The sequence below is a fragment of the Rhagoletis zephyria genome, unplaced genomic scaffold, assembly GCF_001687245.7.
Source record: "Rhagoletis zephyria isolate East Lansing unplaced genomic scaffold, Rhagoletis_zephyria_1.1 Rzeph_scaffold_00679, whole genome shotgun sequence".
NCBI lineage: Eukaryota > Metazoa > Arthropoda > Insecta > Diptera > Tephritidae > Rhagoletis > Rhagoletis zephyria.
In genome coordinates this window covers 17,314-34,395 of record NW_016157763.1, presented here as the reverse complement: position 1 = coordinate 34,395, position 17,082 = coordinate 17,314, and the positions used below count along the sequence as shown (strand labels likewise).

General features: G+C 36.9%; 1 protein-coding gene across 1 annotated transcript in view; it reads left to right on the top strand.

Moving 5' to 3' along the window:
• The window catches only part of LOC108361009 (rab3 GTPase-activating protein catalytic subunit-like), an 82,200-nt gene that overhangs the window by 63,246 nt on the left and 1,872 nt on the right, over positions 1-17,082 (top strand). Inside the window, exon 6 of the mRNA XM_017613543.1 lies at positions 14,646-15,087. Within this exon, the coding sequence (XP_017469032.1) occupies positions 14,646-15,087 (442 nt within the window). The remainder of the gene's footprint in view (positions 1-14,645; positions 15,088-17,082) is intronic.

The window sequence follows — 17,082 nt, the reverse complement described above, 5'->3', positions numbered from 1 at the left end:
ATATAATAGCTAATAAAATATCACTTGAAAGGCTAATTGAAATTGTTGATCCGGATATAGTTCTATGTTCCGAAACTTGTACAACAGAGGAAATATATGACTATGAAATACAGTTTCCAACATATCAATCTGATATGTGTGACTCGTACAGTAAACATACAGAAGGGGTAATCATAATATTGCGTAACGCACTAGATTTTAAAATAATACTTAACAAATCTATCGATAAAAATGTTTGGTGTGTAGTTATCCAACTGAAAAATCTCGAAACCAAATGTAAAATCGGGGTGGTCTATCACTCACCTAGTTCAAGTGATGCTGATTTTCTGGCATATATGGAGACCATTTTGTCGGAAATATGCGATAACATGGTAAATACCATTATTATCGGAGATTTTAATATAAACCTGAATATAATGTCGACATATAGTAAGAAACTGAATGAGATATTCGCCCATCAGGCAATGAAACAGTTAATTAACTTTAATACTAGGGTTACTGAATATTCCGAAACACTGATCGAGTTATTGTACTCGAACGCTACGGAAGTTTCATGTGAAAAAGCGGAGGAACATAGAATATCGGATCATGAAACTATAATGTTCAAATGCGATATAAAAAAAGATGGCCCTATCAGTAAACTGTCTGAAATAAATTCGTGGGATGGGTAAAGCCCAGACAACCGTATAAATCTTTTGAGACAATGCACCTTCGCTGACCTGAATAGTCTCCGTCCTGATGGTATGCTTGAACATATTAATAATTGTTTGATTTCGAGTATGAATAAACTAACTTCTCGTGTACAAAAGCGGGTCAAAATCAGAAATAAATGGTATGACAGACAATTGACTGCAACTAATAAAGAAAGATTTAAGTTATACCAAAGGGCAGTGAATACTGGTGATTGGGTAGAATACAATGAAATAAAGAAAGCGTATAAAATATGAATATAATTAAAAAAATACAATATATGGAATACAAGGTGGAAATTAATAGAGGTGATAGTCGTTTAATATGGAAACATTTGAAGAATATTGTCAATAATACAGATCACAAGAAAACATCAAAGAAGTTCTAATCAACGGTAAAATATATAGCAATAGTACTGAAATCGCTGACAAGTTAAACAATTTCTTTGTTGATAGTATCATCGATATTAATAGGAATATAGAAACATTAATTATGATCCGATTCAACAGGAAAATAGTCAAGGGACCTTTAAATTTTGTGAGATTAGTACAGATGATATTATCCATATAGTGAAGAAGTTCAAGAGAAAAATTGGTGGAAATAATTTATTATCCGAGGGTGTAATCAAAGGCTCCGTTGAATACATGGGTCACTTTTACGCCCTATTAGTAAATAAGAGCCTTCAGTTGGGAATAGTTCCGACAGAATGGAAAACTTCGACCATTGTCCCAATAAAATAGGTCAAAAACACCATAAAATCGGAGAAACTCAGGCCAATAAATGCCCTTCCCAACTTAGAAAAATACTGGAAACGGTTGTAAAAAATCAACTAATAAACTATATTGAGTCAAATAAAATACTCATTAAGGAGCAGTCAGGTTTTAGGGCTAATCACTCATGCGAAACAGCGCTAAACTTGATCTTATCACAATGGAAGGAGGACCTGAATTCCAAGAAAACTGTCTTGACGGTGATTGTGGACCTTAAGCGAGCCTTCGAGACGATCGACAGGGAAATAATGCTAAAAAAACTCGAATATATTGGTATAGATAACATCGAACTTACATGGTTCCGTAGTTTTCTTTCTGATAGGAAGCAACAAACGGTGATTGGCACAGCTCTATCCACAAAGGTAGCAGTAGATATTGGTCTACCACAAGGGTCGGTTTTAGCTCTAATACTCTTTAATATTTATATCAACGACATAAACTCAGTATTGAAGTATTGTAATTGTATTTAGTAGAAGTTATACACTCCGTGTATCAATCGCGTGGGCCTGCTCGGCAGGCATTGTTACTTAAATCGCTCATATTGCACAAAATGAATGCCGGTGATAACATGCGCGAACACATATGCAAATTTTTCGAAATCGTTGATAAGCTAATAGAGTTGGATCTAGTCGTCATAGATGAACTTCTTACAATCCTATTGCTTTACACTGATGGGCACAGCCTTGCCCGCGGGCAAAGCTCTTTTAAGCTTTCTATACATTTTGTATAGGGGCCTGCAGAGTAAAAGCTCTCCTGCCTATCGGTGCTTTACAGTATTCCTACCGAATACAAAACTTTTAGAGTCACCATCGAGTCGCAAGAAAAGCTACCCAAATTAGAAACTTTAAAAGTTAAATTACTAGAAGAGTTTGAGGCTTGAAAACAAAATGAACTTTCTTCTAATGAGTGTGCATTATACGCAAACCGAAAATGCTGTTTCTGTTCTTGCTTTTCCGGTTTTTGCTGTTGTTTTTTGTTGTGGCTGTAAATGTAAATGTGAATTTTGCGGTGTTTCGTGCTACAGAGGAAGTTGGAATTCTTCTGCTGTTGTGATCTTTGTTGTCTATGCTGTTGTCGTTGTTGCTGACACGATTCCTGCCCTCCCCCTTTAGGAGGGGTACGGTTTAAAAACATTGTAAGGCTGGGGTGATTTTGGGGTATTTTTATTTTTTAAATATATGAATATTATCGCAGCCCTGAAGTGGTGTGAATATTTAGAAGTGCCCAAAACATATCATACTTTTAGGCTGCCTTTACATCCGCTACAGTTTTGTTGCTAGCACTTTTGTTTATTTCTTTTCTACTCGCCGGAGTCTCACTTGAGGATTTANAGGAAGAGCCTGCCTGAAACTATACAAAAAAGCAAATAAGCAAATGGATGTATAGAATTGACAACAACAACCACGCTGTCGAGTTTAAATAGCGGCAAATGAGCTGCACTTGATAGTAGTTGGTTGAATAAGGAAATTGAATTAGCAACAAGCGGTTACGGGATGTACATAGCTCAGTGGTTAACGCTTCTGACTTCGAACATCAATTACGCAGGTTCGATCCCTGTTGAAGTCTAGAAAAAAGAAGTCTGATGAGGAGATATGGTGATCTCCGAAATAGCCCTTATAACTTCTACCGCTTTAACTTTGTTGCTTTTTCAATTTTCCTAATAAACAATCGTGGTACAAAGCTCAATAAAAAGAAAATATTAAAAAGCAAAAAATTTGATTTCCGAACCTTTGCACAGGTGTACCGTATTCTTTCAGTTTGGAAACGCGCAACTCATTTTTTCTTTTTTTTTACTTTCAAGATTTTTTTAAATATTTTCATGCAACTTCACTAACATCAAAAATTTGGTTTACTTATTCAAAAAACAAAATTTTGCTGCTAGTGAATATGGTAGCATGATTTTAGTAAAATTACATAAACTTTTTAAAAGTCAAGTGGTGGGCAACAACAACGAATGTCAATAAATGAAACTACCTTCTATTTTTATATCATGCTCGAAAATAACTTTCAGTTTAATAACAACGAATTTGAGTATTCGAACGGCTTTTGCCTATAACTTACAATTCTTGTTTCACAATTCACTGACATTGTAAACGAGTTTTGCATACAAGACATAGAGTTAGATACTCTTTTTGGCGATTTCTAATGCTACGTTCAAATTGACGAGCTAAACATGTTAAATGGGCTTGAACCAGTTAAATGAACAAAACATGTTCACAAACAAGTTAAATCGCATGCAATTGTTGTTGGAAAATTGAACCAGTTAAATCATTTAACTCGTTTGAAAACCAGTTCAGCGCAGAGTTGTATCAGAAAGCTTTCTGCTCCGGCAAATCATTTGACACGCCAACTTCAAAAAAATTATATTCTGAAAAATATTAAAAACTAAAAGTCATCAAAAAATATCAAAATTGTATGCATGTCTGTCCGCCAAAAATGAGTCCAAAGCGGTAATTAGTAATTTTCCATGAGGTCTCATCGTACGCAGAGATAAATAGTGCATACGAACTAAACAGTTTGAAGTCTCTAAGTAATTCGTATGCGTTAATATCATGAACCAGACATTCGCACAAAACAAATTGAAGCACAAAAACTTGATTTCCAAAATTTTTTTTCAAATTTTTATTGGTAATTAAACAACCGTCAAAGTTAAGTCCATATGTTCAATGTGAACGATTGTGTTTTCCAAAAAGCTCTTTTTCATTTAACAAGTTAAATGGGGCCAATTTGAACGTAATATTAGGCTTTAAAAGTTTTTTCGTAGTTGAAAAAATTAATTCAAGCCATAAGGAATTATAGATAAGTCCTTAAGCGTTAACCACTTCTGAGGATGTGTTTAGTGGCATTGCTCGGCTTAAACCCTCCTCACAAACTGATGATGATGGTTTGTCTGCACTTTTGTTTAAACAGTGTGAATCTTTAGTGTATCCATTAGCTTAGAAAATTAGCTTTCATCATTCCCATTTTTAAAAGTGGTAACAAAAACGATATCAGCAACTACAGACCCATTTCAAAGCTTTCTGCCACGTCAAAACTCTTTGAGTGCATTGTCCAANTTTGCTTCCTGGTACAAAGAGAGAAATCGGCTGCTGATTCAAATTTTTTAAAGTGAACTGCAAATTAAAAGTAAGTTTAAAATGAAATGTATAGAATGTTTTGACTATNCATCGGTTTCCACCCAGTTTTCCTGAGCTGGATTTCATCGTACTTACACAATCGTCGTTGCATGGTTGTTTTCGACAATGTTAGATCTCTGCCTTTTGTTGCACGCTCAGGAGTCCCGCAAGGTAGCATCCTGGGTCCATTGCTTTTTGCCTTGTTTATTAACGATATCTGTACATGTTTCTCCTCGTCAAAGTTTCTGCTTTACGCGGATGATCTTAAGATTTATTCTCCGATCAGTAACTCTCTCGATTCTCAATTTATGCAAAACGATATCGATAATGTTAGCAATTGGTGCTTAAAAAATCGTCTGTCGTTGAATACAAATAAATGCTTTTACGTTACCTATGCTACAGCGCCACTACAGCGTTTAAATGAAATTAAGGACCTTGGAGTAATTTTTGACTCAAAGTTTACATTCGCTAATCATATAAATTTTATTATTACAAAATCGTATTCCATGCTTGCTTTTGTAAGGCGCCATGGTAGGGAATTCACCGACCCGTATACACTGAAACTTTTGTATATGGCTTTTGTACGCTCCAGGCTTGAATACGCGTCCTTTATCTGGTCTCCTTATTATGCGTGTCATATTGCTAGGATTGAGCGGATCCAAAAAGTTTTTTTACGCTTTGCGCTACATAACTTACGCTTTTCGGACCCTATCCCCACTTATGAATCGAGATGCCTGTTGATAAACTTAAAATCCTTGCAAAGTAGGAGAATAATCCTTTCTTTATCTTTTGTTTTCGATCTAGTCTGTGGTGTTGTAGACTGTCCCGTGCTCCTTGAGAGGATTTTCTTTAATATACCTGCCAGACCTCTACGCTGCTCAGAGTTTTTCCATGTTGGTATTTTTAGGACTATATGCACGAAATGCTCCCATCACTAGAGCCTTAATTGAATTCAACAGAATTTATAAACATGTTGATATCGATTTTTCAACTTCAAAAATCGCTTTAGGAATTCTCTGAATCTTTTTTATAAGTAGTATTATTTTTTCTTGCTATGTTAATAATGTCAAACTATTTTCTACTTAGCCTATAAGAATTTTTATTGTATTCATTGCCTAAATAAATAAATAAATAAATAAATAAATAGTGGTATTTTACCACAGTTTGAAAAAATATGTATGTAATTTTGTTTTTTTTTGTCATTACCACACTCAAACAAAACAACTGAGAGGATCTAAGTATAAAGTTTGCTTCCTGGTACAAAGAGAGAAATCGGCTGCTGATTCAAATTTTTTAAAGTGAACTGCAAATTAAAAGTAAGTTTAAAATGAAATGTATAGAATGTTTTGACTATTTAAACACTGAAGATGGAAATGATCTCATTATGACTATTGAAAAATGTCATAAATATAAAATAATTTATTGTCTTCTGTGTGCAATGATGTGTATTCTCATGTTAAAGTGAAGAACATTTTTATTTTTTANCCTTTATCTGGTCTCCTTATTATGCGTGTCATATTGCTAGGATTGAGCGGATCCAAAAAGTTTTTTTACGCTTTGCGCTACATAACTTACGCTTTTCGGACCCTATCCCCACTTATGAATCGAGATGCCTGTTGATAAACTTAAAATCCTTGCAAAGTAGGAGAATAATCCTTTCTTTATCTTTTGTTTTCGATCTAGTCTGTGGTGTTGTAGACTGTCCCGTACTCATTGAGAGGATTTTCCTTAATATACCTGCCAGACCTCTACGCTGCTCAGAGTTTTTCCATGTTGGTATTTTTAGGACTATATGCACGAAATGCTCCCATCACTAGAGCCTTAATTGAATTCAACAGAATTTATAAACATGTTGATATCGATTTTTCAACTTCAAAAATCGCTTTAGGAATTCTCTGAATCTTTTTTATAAGTAGTATTATTTTTTCTTGCTATGTTAATAATGTCAAACTATTTTCTACTTAGCCTATAAGAATTTTTATTGTATTCATTGCCTAAATAAATAAATAAATAAATAAATAAATAGTGGTATTTTACCACAGTTTGAAAAAATATGTATGTAATTTTGTTTTTTTTTGTCATTACCACACTCAAACAAAACAACTGAGAGGATCTAAGTATAAAGTTTGCTTCCTGGTACAAAGAGAGAAATCGGCTGCTGATTCAAATTTTTTAAAGTGAACTGCAAATTAAAAGTAAGTTTAAAATGAAATGTATAGAATGTTTTGACTATTTAAACACTGAAGATGGAAATGATCTCATTATGACTATTGAAAAATGTCATAAATATAAAATAATTTATTGTCTTCTGTGTGCAATGATGTGTATTCTCATGTTAAAGTGAAGAACATTTTTATTTTTTATATAAACAATATTTTATTTATATACCAAAATATTGTTAAAAACAAGTACTCTGGCGTTTAAAGTATTGTCTANTGATAAACTTAAAATCCTTGCAAAGTAGGAGAATAATCCTTTCTTTATCTTTTGTTTTCGATCTAGTCTGTGGTGTTGTAGACTGTCCCGTACTCATTGAGAGGATTTTCCTTAATATACCTGCCAGACCTCTACGCTGCTCAGAGTTTTTCCATGTTGGTATTTTTAGGACTATATGCACGAAATGCTCCCATCACTAGAGCCTTAATTGAATTCAACAGAATTTATAAACATGTTGATATCGATTTTTCAACTTCAAAAATCGCTTTAGGAATTCTCTGAATCTTTTTTATAAGTAGTATTATTTTTTCTTGCTATGTTAATAATGTCAAACTATTTTCTACTTAGCCTATAAGAATTTTTATTGTATTCATTGCCTAAATAAATAAATAAATAAATAAATAAATAGTGGTATTTTACCACAGTTTGAAAAAATATGTATGTAATTTTGTTTTTTTTTGTCATTACCACACTCAAACAAAACAACTGAGAGGATCTAAGTATAAAGTTTGCTTCCTGGTACAAAGAGAGAAATCGGCTGCTGATTCAAATTTTTTAAAGTGAACTGCAAATTAAAAGTAAGTTTAAAATGAAATGTATAGAATGTTTTGACTATTTAAACACTGAAGATGGAAATGATCTCATTATGACTATTGAAAAATGTCATAAATATAAAATAATTTATTGTCTTCTGTGTGCAATGATGTGTATTCTCATGTTAAAGTGAAGAACATTTTTATTTTTTATATAAACAATATTTTATTTATATACCAAAATATTGTTAAAAACAAGTACTCTGGCGTTTAAAGTATTGTCTATTACTTACATTCATAATTTTGCCTTGAATAAAAATGTACTGAAAAGTACTGAGTTTTTTAGCATAAAAAAGTATAACGTACTGATTTCGCGCATAAAAAAATCTGGCAACCCTAAATCGGACAAAAACCACGCCCTCTATATCGCTAAAGCCCAAAATACAATTGCACAGTGGCAGTGACAGTTTTTAAAATCAGCTGTTGCTGCTAATATTGGCAGTCACTGCCGCAGCAAACACAATACTGCGTTGTCAGTGAGCGCTTTTTTTACCTTCCTTTTATTAGCTCGGGATGTAACTATGTAATATTGATGCGCCTAAAAGATGCAGCGATTTCTACTCTCAAGTTACATACCTGATGACAGTACGAATGGCAATCATAATAGGGAGGTCTTAGTTTTTTAAACTATAATTTTATTGGCATTCCCTTTTGTTTGTTTACATTTTTGTTGTTGCCTTTTAGGCTTCAGTGAGATAAACAGAAGTTAGCTGCGTTTCATTTATGTCAAATTCAATACGCAAAGTTTGCTGAGATGAAGGCAGTGGCAGTGAATTTAGAATTTGGGATAAACTGAGCAGTATCGCCAGCTGTCGCTGCTGTATTGTGAGTCGCTTCATTGGACACCACACTTTCTAAAAAACAGCTGATTTTTAAAAACTGCCACTGCCACTGCGTTATTGTATTTTGAGCTTAACTTTGAATTTTCAAAAATTACTGTTTTTTGTTATAACTCTTTAAGCATTTAATTAAAATGAATCACGCAATGGAGTTGTGCTCGATTTGCAGTTACAGTTCCACGGCTATACTCAATTCCGACTCCTGCGTCCTCGTTCGCACACTCTGGGCAACGTGAGTAACCGATGTGCAAGATGCGGTAACCAACCCGAGTGGAGCTTTGGGTCACTTCAGAAAGAGAGGGAGCTTCAGTGGGGCTACTCCGACTTATTCGGTTTAAGGGCTCACGAAGTCTGCAGCGAAAATTTTAACAGGGAGTTAGGCGACGATTGGAAAGTTTTGAAGCCAGGGCGAACTCTTGTAAGAACAACAGTAGGTCCATACTTCTGCAACCGAGCTACAAAAGAACACTCGCTTAAATGACGAAATACACGCAAAGCAACAACACAAACTCGTCTAGTTATCCGAGTTCAGCCAGGTCGGCTAAAACATACGCGACCTGCTCTATTGTGAATTGTTAATAGGAAAGTGGAGAGGGAAATTTTTGTTTTCGTATATACATGATTTATATTTTAAATAAGTATATATATTACGCAAGTACCTCGCATAATTACTAATTTCTATTGTTTTTTGTGTCTAAATCCCGATGAACTAATCACTTGTTTCTTGCCAGCTACCAGCAGGGTTGCTTAAGTAGCTAAAAGGAAATTTTACCCGAGTTGAGCGCTCTTTTGTCGCTCGCTTACAAAAAAATGCAGCTAATGCCGACCTAGTAACTGATGCCCAGAACATACTTAAATTATGGAGGTAACACTTTTCCACCCTCCTGAATGGCAAAAAGTCTGAAATTTGTGGAGAAGACGAACCCGACCCCCCGGTCTATGATGACGGAGTCGATGTTCCACCACCTGACTATGACGAGGTACGAATAGCAATAGCGCACTTGAAAACCAACAAAGCTGCTGGAGCTGACAGCCTTCCAGCTGAGCTATTCAAGTACGAAAGTTATGTGGTCTAACAATTTTTCAAATTTTGGTCTTATTCCAAATAATATAACTACCTCTCTTGAATCATGTTATTGATAACATTTTAAGTAATGGGTTAGTCCAAATTAAAAACTTTGTGAAAAATCGTGGCAGAATTCTTGATCTTGTTTTTGTTAGCGATAACATCAATATTTCCGTTTCCCAATGTGCTTCCCCACTCTCGCCTACGGAAAACATTATGTACCACTGGTTCTTAAAGCAGAATTTTATGTATGTGCAAGCCTTAAGCCTGAGGAAAGAATTACATTTAATTTTGCTTCCTGTGACGTTTTAAATCTGAATACTCTTCTTATTGATATTGATTGGAAGCAAGTGTTACTTGATGCCGATGTCTCTTTATGTTTTTCTAACTTTAAATCGTCTGAATGAGCTGTTTCTTGATAATATTGCCTTAATTAAAAGGAGACTCTGCAAGCTTCCGTGGTACAATCGGGAACTTAAATCGCTTAAGAATCAGCGCAACAAATTTTACAAAAAGTTCAAAAAACCCAACAACCAAAGTTTATTTTCTAAGTTCCAGCAGTATCAGAAGCAACTCAATTGTTTAGATAAGTTTCTTTACAATAACTATATGCGTAGCATCGAGTCAAATATAAAGTCTAACCCAAAGCTATTTTAGCTTTACGCTAAATCCCCCTGGGTTCCATCGGCAGTATGGATGGGTGAAAAATTTGTGAGCACGCCAACTGAAGTAGCTAACTTGTTTGCTGATTTTTTCAAAGCAAACTTCGCACAACATGATGAGGTTGATTCTGATGTTTCAGTCAGTTTTCCCGCACCTAATAAATTATCGTCCATCAATTTTGGCAGATGATATCATAGAAGGAATCCTAAGGTTAAAACCCTCTACTCAAACGGATGCTGATGGACTCTCAGCTGTGTGTTTTTTTTATTGTCCGGTGATTGCCACTCCGTTGAAAATGCTTTTCAATAAATCTTTGTCTTCTGGAAATTTTATTGATGACTGGAAACTGACATCAATTTCTCCGCTTTTTAAAAGCGGTAATAAAAATTACGTCTGTAATTATAGGCCTATTTCGAAGCTCTCGACTGTCTCCAAACTGTTTGAAAGCATTATCAAAGAGAAGATGTTTTTTGTTACTAAGAGCATTTTTCACCTAATCAGCATGGATTTGTTGCTGGACGTTCTACAGTCTCCAATTTAGCAGTGTTCAGTGAATACTGCATTGCAGCTATATCGGCAGGACTCCAAGTTGACTGTATTTACACAGATTTTTCGAATTTTTCGTTTGATAAAGGGCCTGTTCGAGGCACGTAATAAAAGCGGCATTACTGCCGTACTGATGAAAAATGGCAACATTGTTGCAACTGCCCAGCTGATAATACATTGCTATAAATTCACACCGAACGTGATACTTTAATAATTCGCGCAACACTGCGGTTGTGATTGCAACTCAAACAACCCCAAAGTTGCACATACAATTTTATTACACAAACTTGCAGTTTTGGGCTTTCACTCTGTTTTTTCTTAAATGGATAAAATCCTACTTAAGCAATAGGCGGTGCGTGGTGACAATCGATGGCGTTTCTTCGGAACCTTTCATTGCCACTTCTGGAGTTCCTCAAGGAAGCATTTTGGGTCCACTACTGTTCGTTTTATTTATTAATGACATAAGCAGCTGTTTCTCGTTCCCCAAATTTTTGCTGTACGCCGACGACTTAAAAATATTTTCCGTGATTAACGACTCGACTGATGCAAAGTATCTTCAAACGGATTTGGATACGCTGTGTCTCTGGTGTGAGATGTGTGGGCTTTCGTTAAATGTAAAACGTCTTACACAATATCTAATAATGTGCTTCAATCTGTTGTAGAAATTAAGGACCTTGGAGTAATTTTTGATACGCATTTCTCATTTAACAGTCACATAAATTTTATTTTGACTAAGGCATATTCAATCTAGGTTTTGTTCGAAGAAACAGTTCAAAATTTTCGGACCCTTATACGCTCAAATTGCTTTTTACAACTTTTGTTCGTTCTAGGTTAGAGTATGCTGCTTTTATTTGGCGACCTTATTTCCAATTTTCTATTAATAGGGTTGAAAAGGTTCAAAAAGTATTCTTAAAATCTGCCCTTCGTTCTTTAAAATTTTCTGATCCTATCCCTTCCTATCATTCACGCCTGCTCTTAATCAACCTTCAGTCACTTGTTTCAAGGAGATTGATTCTCTCTCTGTCATTCGTTTTTAGCATAATTAATGGTACAATTGATTGTCCATCTTTGCTTGAAAGGATTCACTTTCTAGTCCCTCTCAGGACACTACGCAAGTGTTATCCCTTCTACCCAGATAAAGTTAAGACTTTGTGATTTTAATGAGATCTCGAAATCTGTCAGTTTGGATTTCTCTTTGTCTAAAGACGCTTTCTTTCATTGTTATATACGGTTTTTTGATTAAGTAGTACTATTTCCAATTAGCTCAAATATATTTAACTTATAATTATTCGCTTTAAGTAGTCAGTAAGAACCTTGTTTCATTGACTTCATGAAAAAAACAAATAAATAAATTATAATTTGGAGAAAGTAGAGAATTTCGTTTATTTGGGAACCAGCATTAACACCGATAATAATGTCAGCATGGAAATCCAACGCAGAATTACTTTTACACACAAGTGCTACTTTGGAATGAGTAGGCAATTCAGGAGTAAAGTCCTATCTCGACGTACGAAAACCACACTTTATAAGTCACTTATCATGGCCGTGTTGGTATATGGCGCCGAAGCATGAGCAATATCCGATGAGGCGGCTCTTGGAGTATTCGAGAGAAATATTTTGCGGAAGATATACGGGCCTTTACGCGTTGGCGATGGCGAGTACCGCAGACGATGCAACGATGAGCTGTATGAGCTTTACAACGACATGGACATAGTGCAGCGAATTAAAATACAGCGGCCCCGCTGTCCCACAACAGACGGTTCTACGTACCGGAATGACTCGGGTTTTACCCTACCAAGGGCTGTTGATTCGGCGATCTAACCCCATTTAGGTCGGCGAAATCCATCAAACGTTGCTCGATTCTAGAGCTACACCCTATCCGCACCCTTCTGCTCAGGGCTGGCATAGAGTCAAACCCAGTGCTAGAAATCTACACCTGCTGCGTATGCCAGAGACGACTGCATAGAAACTCCACCTCGGTCAGGTGCAATGCCTGTGACGGGTGGAGTCACCTCCGTCACTGCTCGGGCCTACGTACGCACCGGCAATGGACCACGTCGTTCGTGGCCCCATGCTGTGCGAACCGGACCGCCTCCACGGCAAACCATCACCCGCCTGGGCAGCACACAATCAACACACCCACACCCCAACACAACACACAACAATAGACACACAAAAAAACACAATAGCACCCACACACCGCCGCCGGCAACTCCTAGTCCCTCCAACAATCTGCTCTCTTTGTCAGTCCAAATATACCGTAACGTGACATCAGTCAAGTGCAACTCTTGCCTCGGCTGGTGCCACTTTAGGGCGTGCTCAGGGCTTCGCAACACGCGAGATTGGACGAGTGACTATGTGGGCCCCTGGTATGCTGCCCCGTCGCATCCGTCCCCCGCGACGCTGCCAACCACCACCACAAGGCAGCACCCCCTTTTACAGCACGTACAGCAGGGGGCCGGCAGGTAACACAACTCTTTAACACCAGACATCACACTCGGTCTCCCAAGGCACACAAAGGTGCTACAATTTAACTGTAACGGACTCCAGAGCAAGATCGAGGAGATAACTGTCTTTATGGGAAGGCATGGAATATTAATAGCTGCGGTCCAAGAGACGAAGTTGCACGGCAATTCAACCCTGTTGAATTGCGCCGGATACAACGTGCACCGTCGAGATCGCGAGCGATATAATGGNTTCAAGGAGATTGATTCTCTCTCTGTCATTCGTTTTTAGCATAATTAATGGTACAATTGATTGTCCATCTTTGCTTGAAAGGATTCACTTTCTAGTCCCTCTCAGGACACTACGCAAGTGTTATCCCTTCTACCCAGATAAAGTTAAGACTTTGTGATTTTAATGAGATCTCGAAATCTGTCAGTTTGGATTTCTCTTTGTCTAAAGACGCTTTCTTTCATTGTTATATACGGTTTTTTGATTAAGTAGTACTATTTCCAATTAGCTCAAATATATTTAACTTATAATTATTCGCTTTAAGTAGTCAGTAAGAACCTTGTTTCATTGACTTCATGAAAANGCCATGTCGTTCGAATGAACTCCGACGGTCCAGCTCTGAAAGTATTCAACCCGCTGGTGGTAGCAGAGGAAGGGAGGCCCCCACTGCGTTGTAAAGACCAAGTGGAGAAGGCAGTTGGCACAGAAGAGAAACGACTGGCGTGCTTTGTTGAACTCGGCCAAAATCGCTTAGGCGGTTACAGCGCCAAATAAGAAGAAGAAGAATCACACAAGAATTTATTGTTTCCTCAATGGATTTCAAACAACTTGATGTATGTTTAATTTATTTTTGTGCGTTCAGTTTAAAAATTTACTGGTTTTTCCATTTTGAATCACACGATGCCAGAGATTTTCCCATATGACCTACGCTTAAAATTTCAACTCTCTAGATCAATGGGAAGTTAGCTAAAAATCATTTGCAAAATAACTACCAGACACAAGAAAGAGAGTTAATATAAACGTGGTAAAAAGCGTATATTCAATCCCTGAGGTATGAATTATTTTATTGCCTTCTTTTGATTAAGACCTGCGTTAGACATCGGATATTTATGTAAATGCATATTTTTCCTATAAACTGGAGCCGCCCGTACCAATGCAGATATTATTTTTATGCAAAAACCTGTACCTTTTCCGATTGATGCCTTATACATTTTCCTTACTTGAATATTTTGAATTTATTTTACATATTCCATATATCAAGCGTTTTTAAAGAATATCTTGACCATGTTTTTGGAATATTTCACATTACATAAAATATTACATAAAAAGCCAATGAATATTTCTCCCTGGATAAAATATTTTACATGCCAACATCAAACAAAATCCTTTCACTATTGCAAAAGAGTTTGAAAAATATAAAATTTTCAACTAACCCTAATGTATATATTTTCGAAAAATTTTTATTTTTGCAGGACATTTTGGAAACCGCTGAAGTATATGATATATTTGAAACTGAAGTTGACGCATTACTTGCAAGTTTGGTCAAGTTATCATGGGATGGTGAAATATTTGGAGAGCATGGCCCTCATGTGGAACTGAAAACACCATGTCCCGAACATCTGATTGAAAAACTTGAAGAGTTGGAAACCCAATTTTATCAATATAAATGTTTGGAGCAAATTTTAGATTATCCAGACAGCATTTCACTAGCAGAAGTAAAGCAAAATTTCCATAAAATTATGAAAAATGAAAATAGCTGCAACATAAGTAGTTCCAATATCATTGGCAAATATGTTCGTATGAACAATGAAACCGATATGACTGAGCCTAATTTGGATGTTGAATTACATAGCAAGCTATTAATTAAGGAATATGTTTTGCGAGTACGTGGTGAGATGGTTTTTGGTCCTCAATTTTTACGAGCAATTGTGAAGTGCGAAGAATNCGCCCATTTCTGTGTTTTCTTGATAAATAATTTGTTTCTGTTTCTGTGTTTTCAATATTTAAATAATAAAAAGCTCTACGATTTCAACATTAGGTGGACTGATTTCATTGTGACATATAAAAAATATGAAAGCAAAAAAGTTTTTCACTGCCGTAGCCGACTTGTAAAATCTGTTAATAAGTTAAATAGAAATGAAATAATTTATCATGAATCAAGAACCCATTGAAGAAAAAAAAGATTTTTCATTTATTTTAGCCCGCACAGCTAGAGAAATTTGAAAAAATGCCTAAAGGTATGCAACCATTTGTTTTTTGAAATCAAGTATAAACCACACACGTGCTATAGGAATTATGAAAGAAAATGTGAACTGACTTGTTTTATGTGAAGTAATTTGATCGAAACAAAGTAATTTATGCTGTTATGAGAATCTAGTTTTAAGTTTTTAATTTTCACATGAAATTTCAATTTGTAAACGCTTGTCAATAGCACTATAATTTATCAAGGAAGGAGCTTTTGATTTCTGTGCTTGAATCCCAATTCTTGGTAAATAATCATGGCGTAATTATACCAGCTGAAGTAATTAGAGGGAGAAGAAAGATTTTGACACTGCCTTATTTGAAATATGGCCTTTAAAATTTTACTATAAGGCAGCCGAATGTCAGAAAATAAAGCGAGAAAGCTGTTTTATTACTTCACCTGTTTATTGCGCCAAGGTAAATAATAAAAAATTTACAAATTATAACAGCCCATGATTCAGTAATTAAAGGTTTGCTCATTAGTGACATTTTACAGCACGTACAGCAGGGGGCCGGCAGGTAACACAACTCTTTAACACCAGACATCACACTCGGTCTCCCAAGGCACACAAAGGTGCTACAATTTAACTGTAACGGACTCCAGAGCAAGATCGAGGAGATAACTGCCTTTACGGGAAGGCATGGAATATTAATAGCTGCGGTCCAAGAGATGAGTTTGCACTGCAATTCAACCCTGTTGAATTGCGCCGCATACAACGTGCACCGTCGAGATCGCGAGCGAGATAGTGGTAAGTTATGTAAACTCCCGCNCAGCAGGTGGCCGGCAGGTAACACAACTCTTTAACACCAGACATCACACTCGGTCTCCCAAGGCACACAAAGGTGCTACAATTTAACTGTAACGGACTCCAGAGCAAGATCGAGGAGATAACTGCCTTTACGGGAAGGCATGGAATATTAATAGCTGCGGTCCAAGAGATGAGTTTGCACTGCAATTCAACCCTGTTGAATTGCGCCGCATACAACGTGCACCGTCGAGATCGCGAGCGAGATAGTGGTAAGTTATGTAAACTCCCGCCCTGTGAATGCCGTTCTAGGCACACAACCACAGAACTTTGTCTGCCTCGGGAGACCCGCCCAACTTCGCTCTGGCTATTGCAGCAGGCTCAACTCCTACTTGAGCAGAATCAACGAGGATGTGCCCAACCAATGCCCGGCATGTGGAGAGTCGCCACATGACTCCCGGCACCTCTTCACATGCCCTGAGAACCCCACTCAGCTAACGCCCCTGTCCCTATGGACAGCTCTTGTGGAAGTAGCACACTTCCTGGGCCTCCCCCTAGCTGAAATTGACGACAACGTTGATGGATGAACCGCCCCGAACGGGGCTTAGTAGCCGCTACAACAACAACAACAGCGGCCCCGCTGGCTTGGCCATGTCGTTCGAATGAACTCCGACGGTCCAGCTCTGAAAGTATTCAACTCGGAACCCGCTGGTGGTAGCAGAGGAAGGGAGGCTCCCACTGCGTTGTAAAGACCAAGTGGAGAAGGCAGTTGACACAGAAGAGAAACGACTGGCGTGCTTTGTTGAACTCGGCCAAAATCGCTTAGGCGGTTACAGCGCCAAATAAGAAGAAGAAGAATCACACAAGAATTTATTGTTTCCTCAAAGGATTTCAAACAACTTGATGTATGTTTAATTTATTT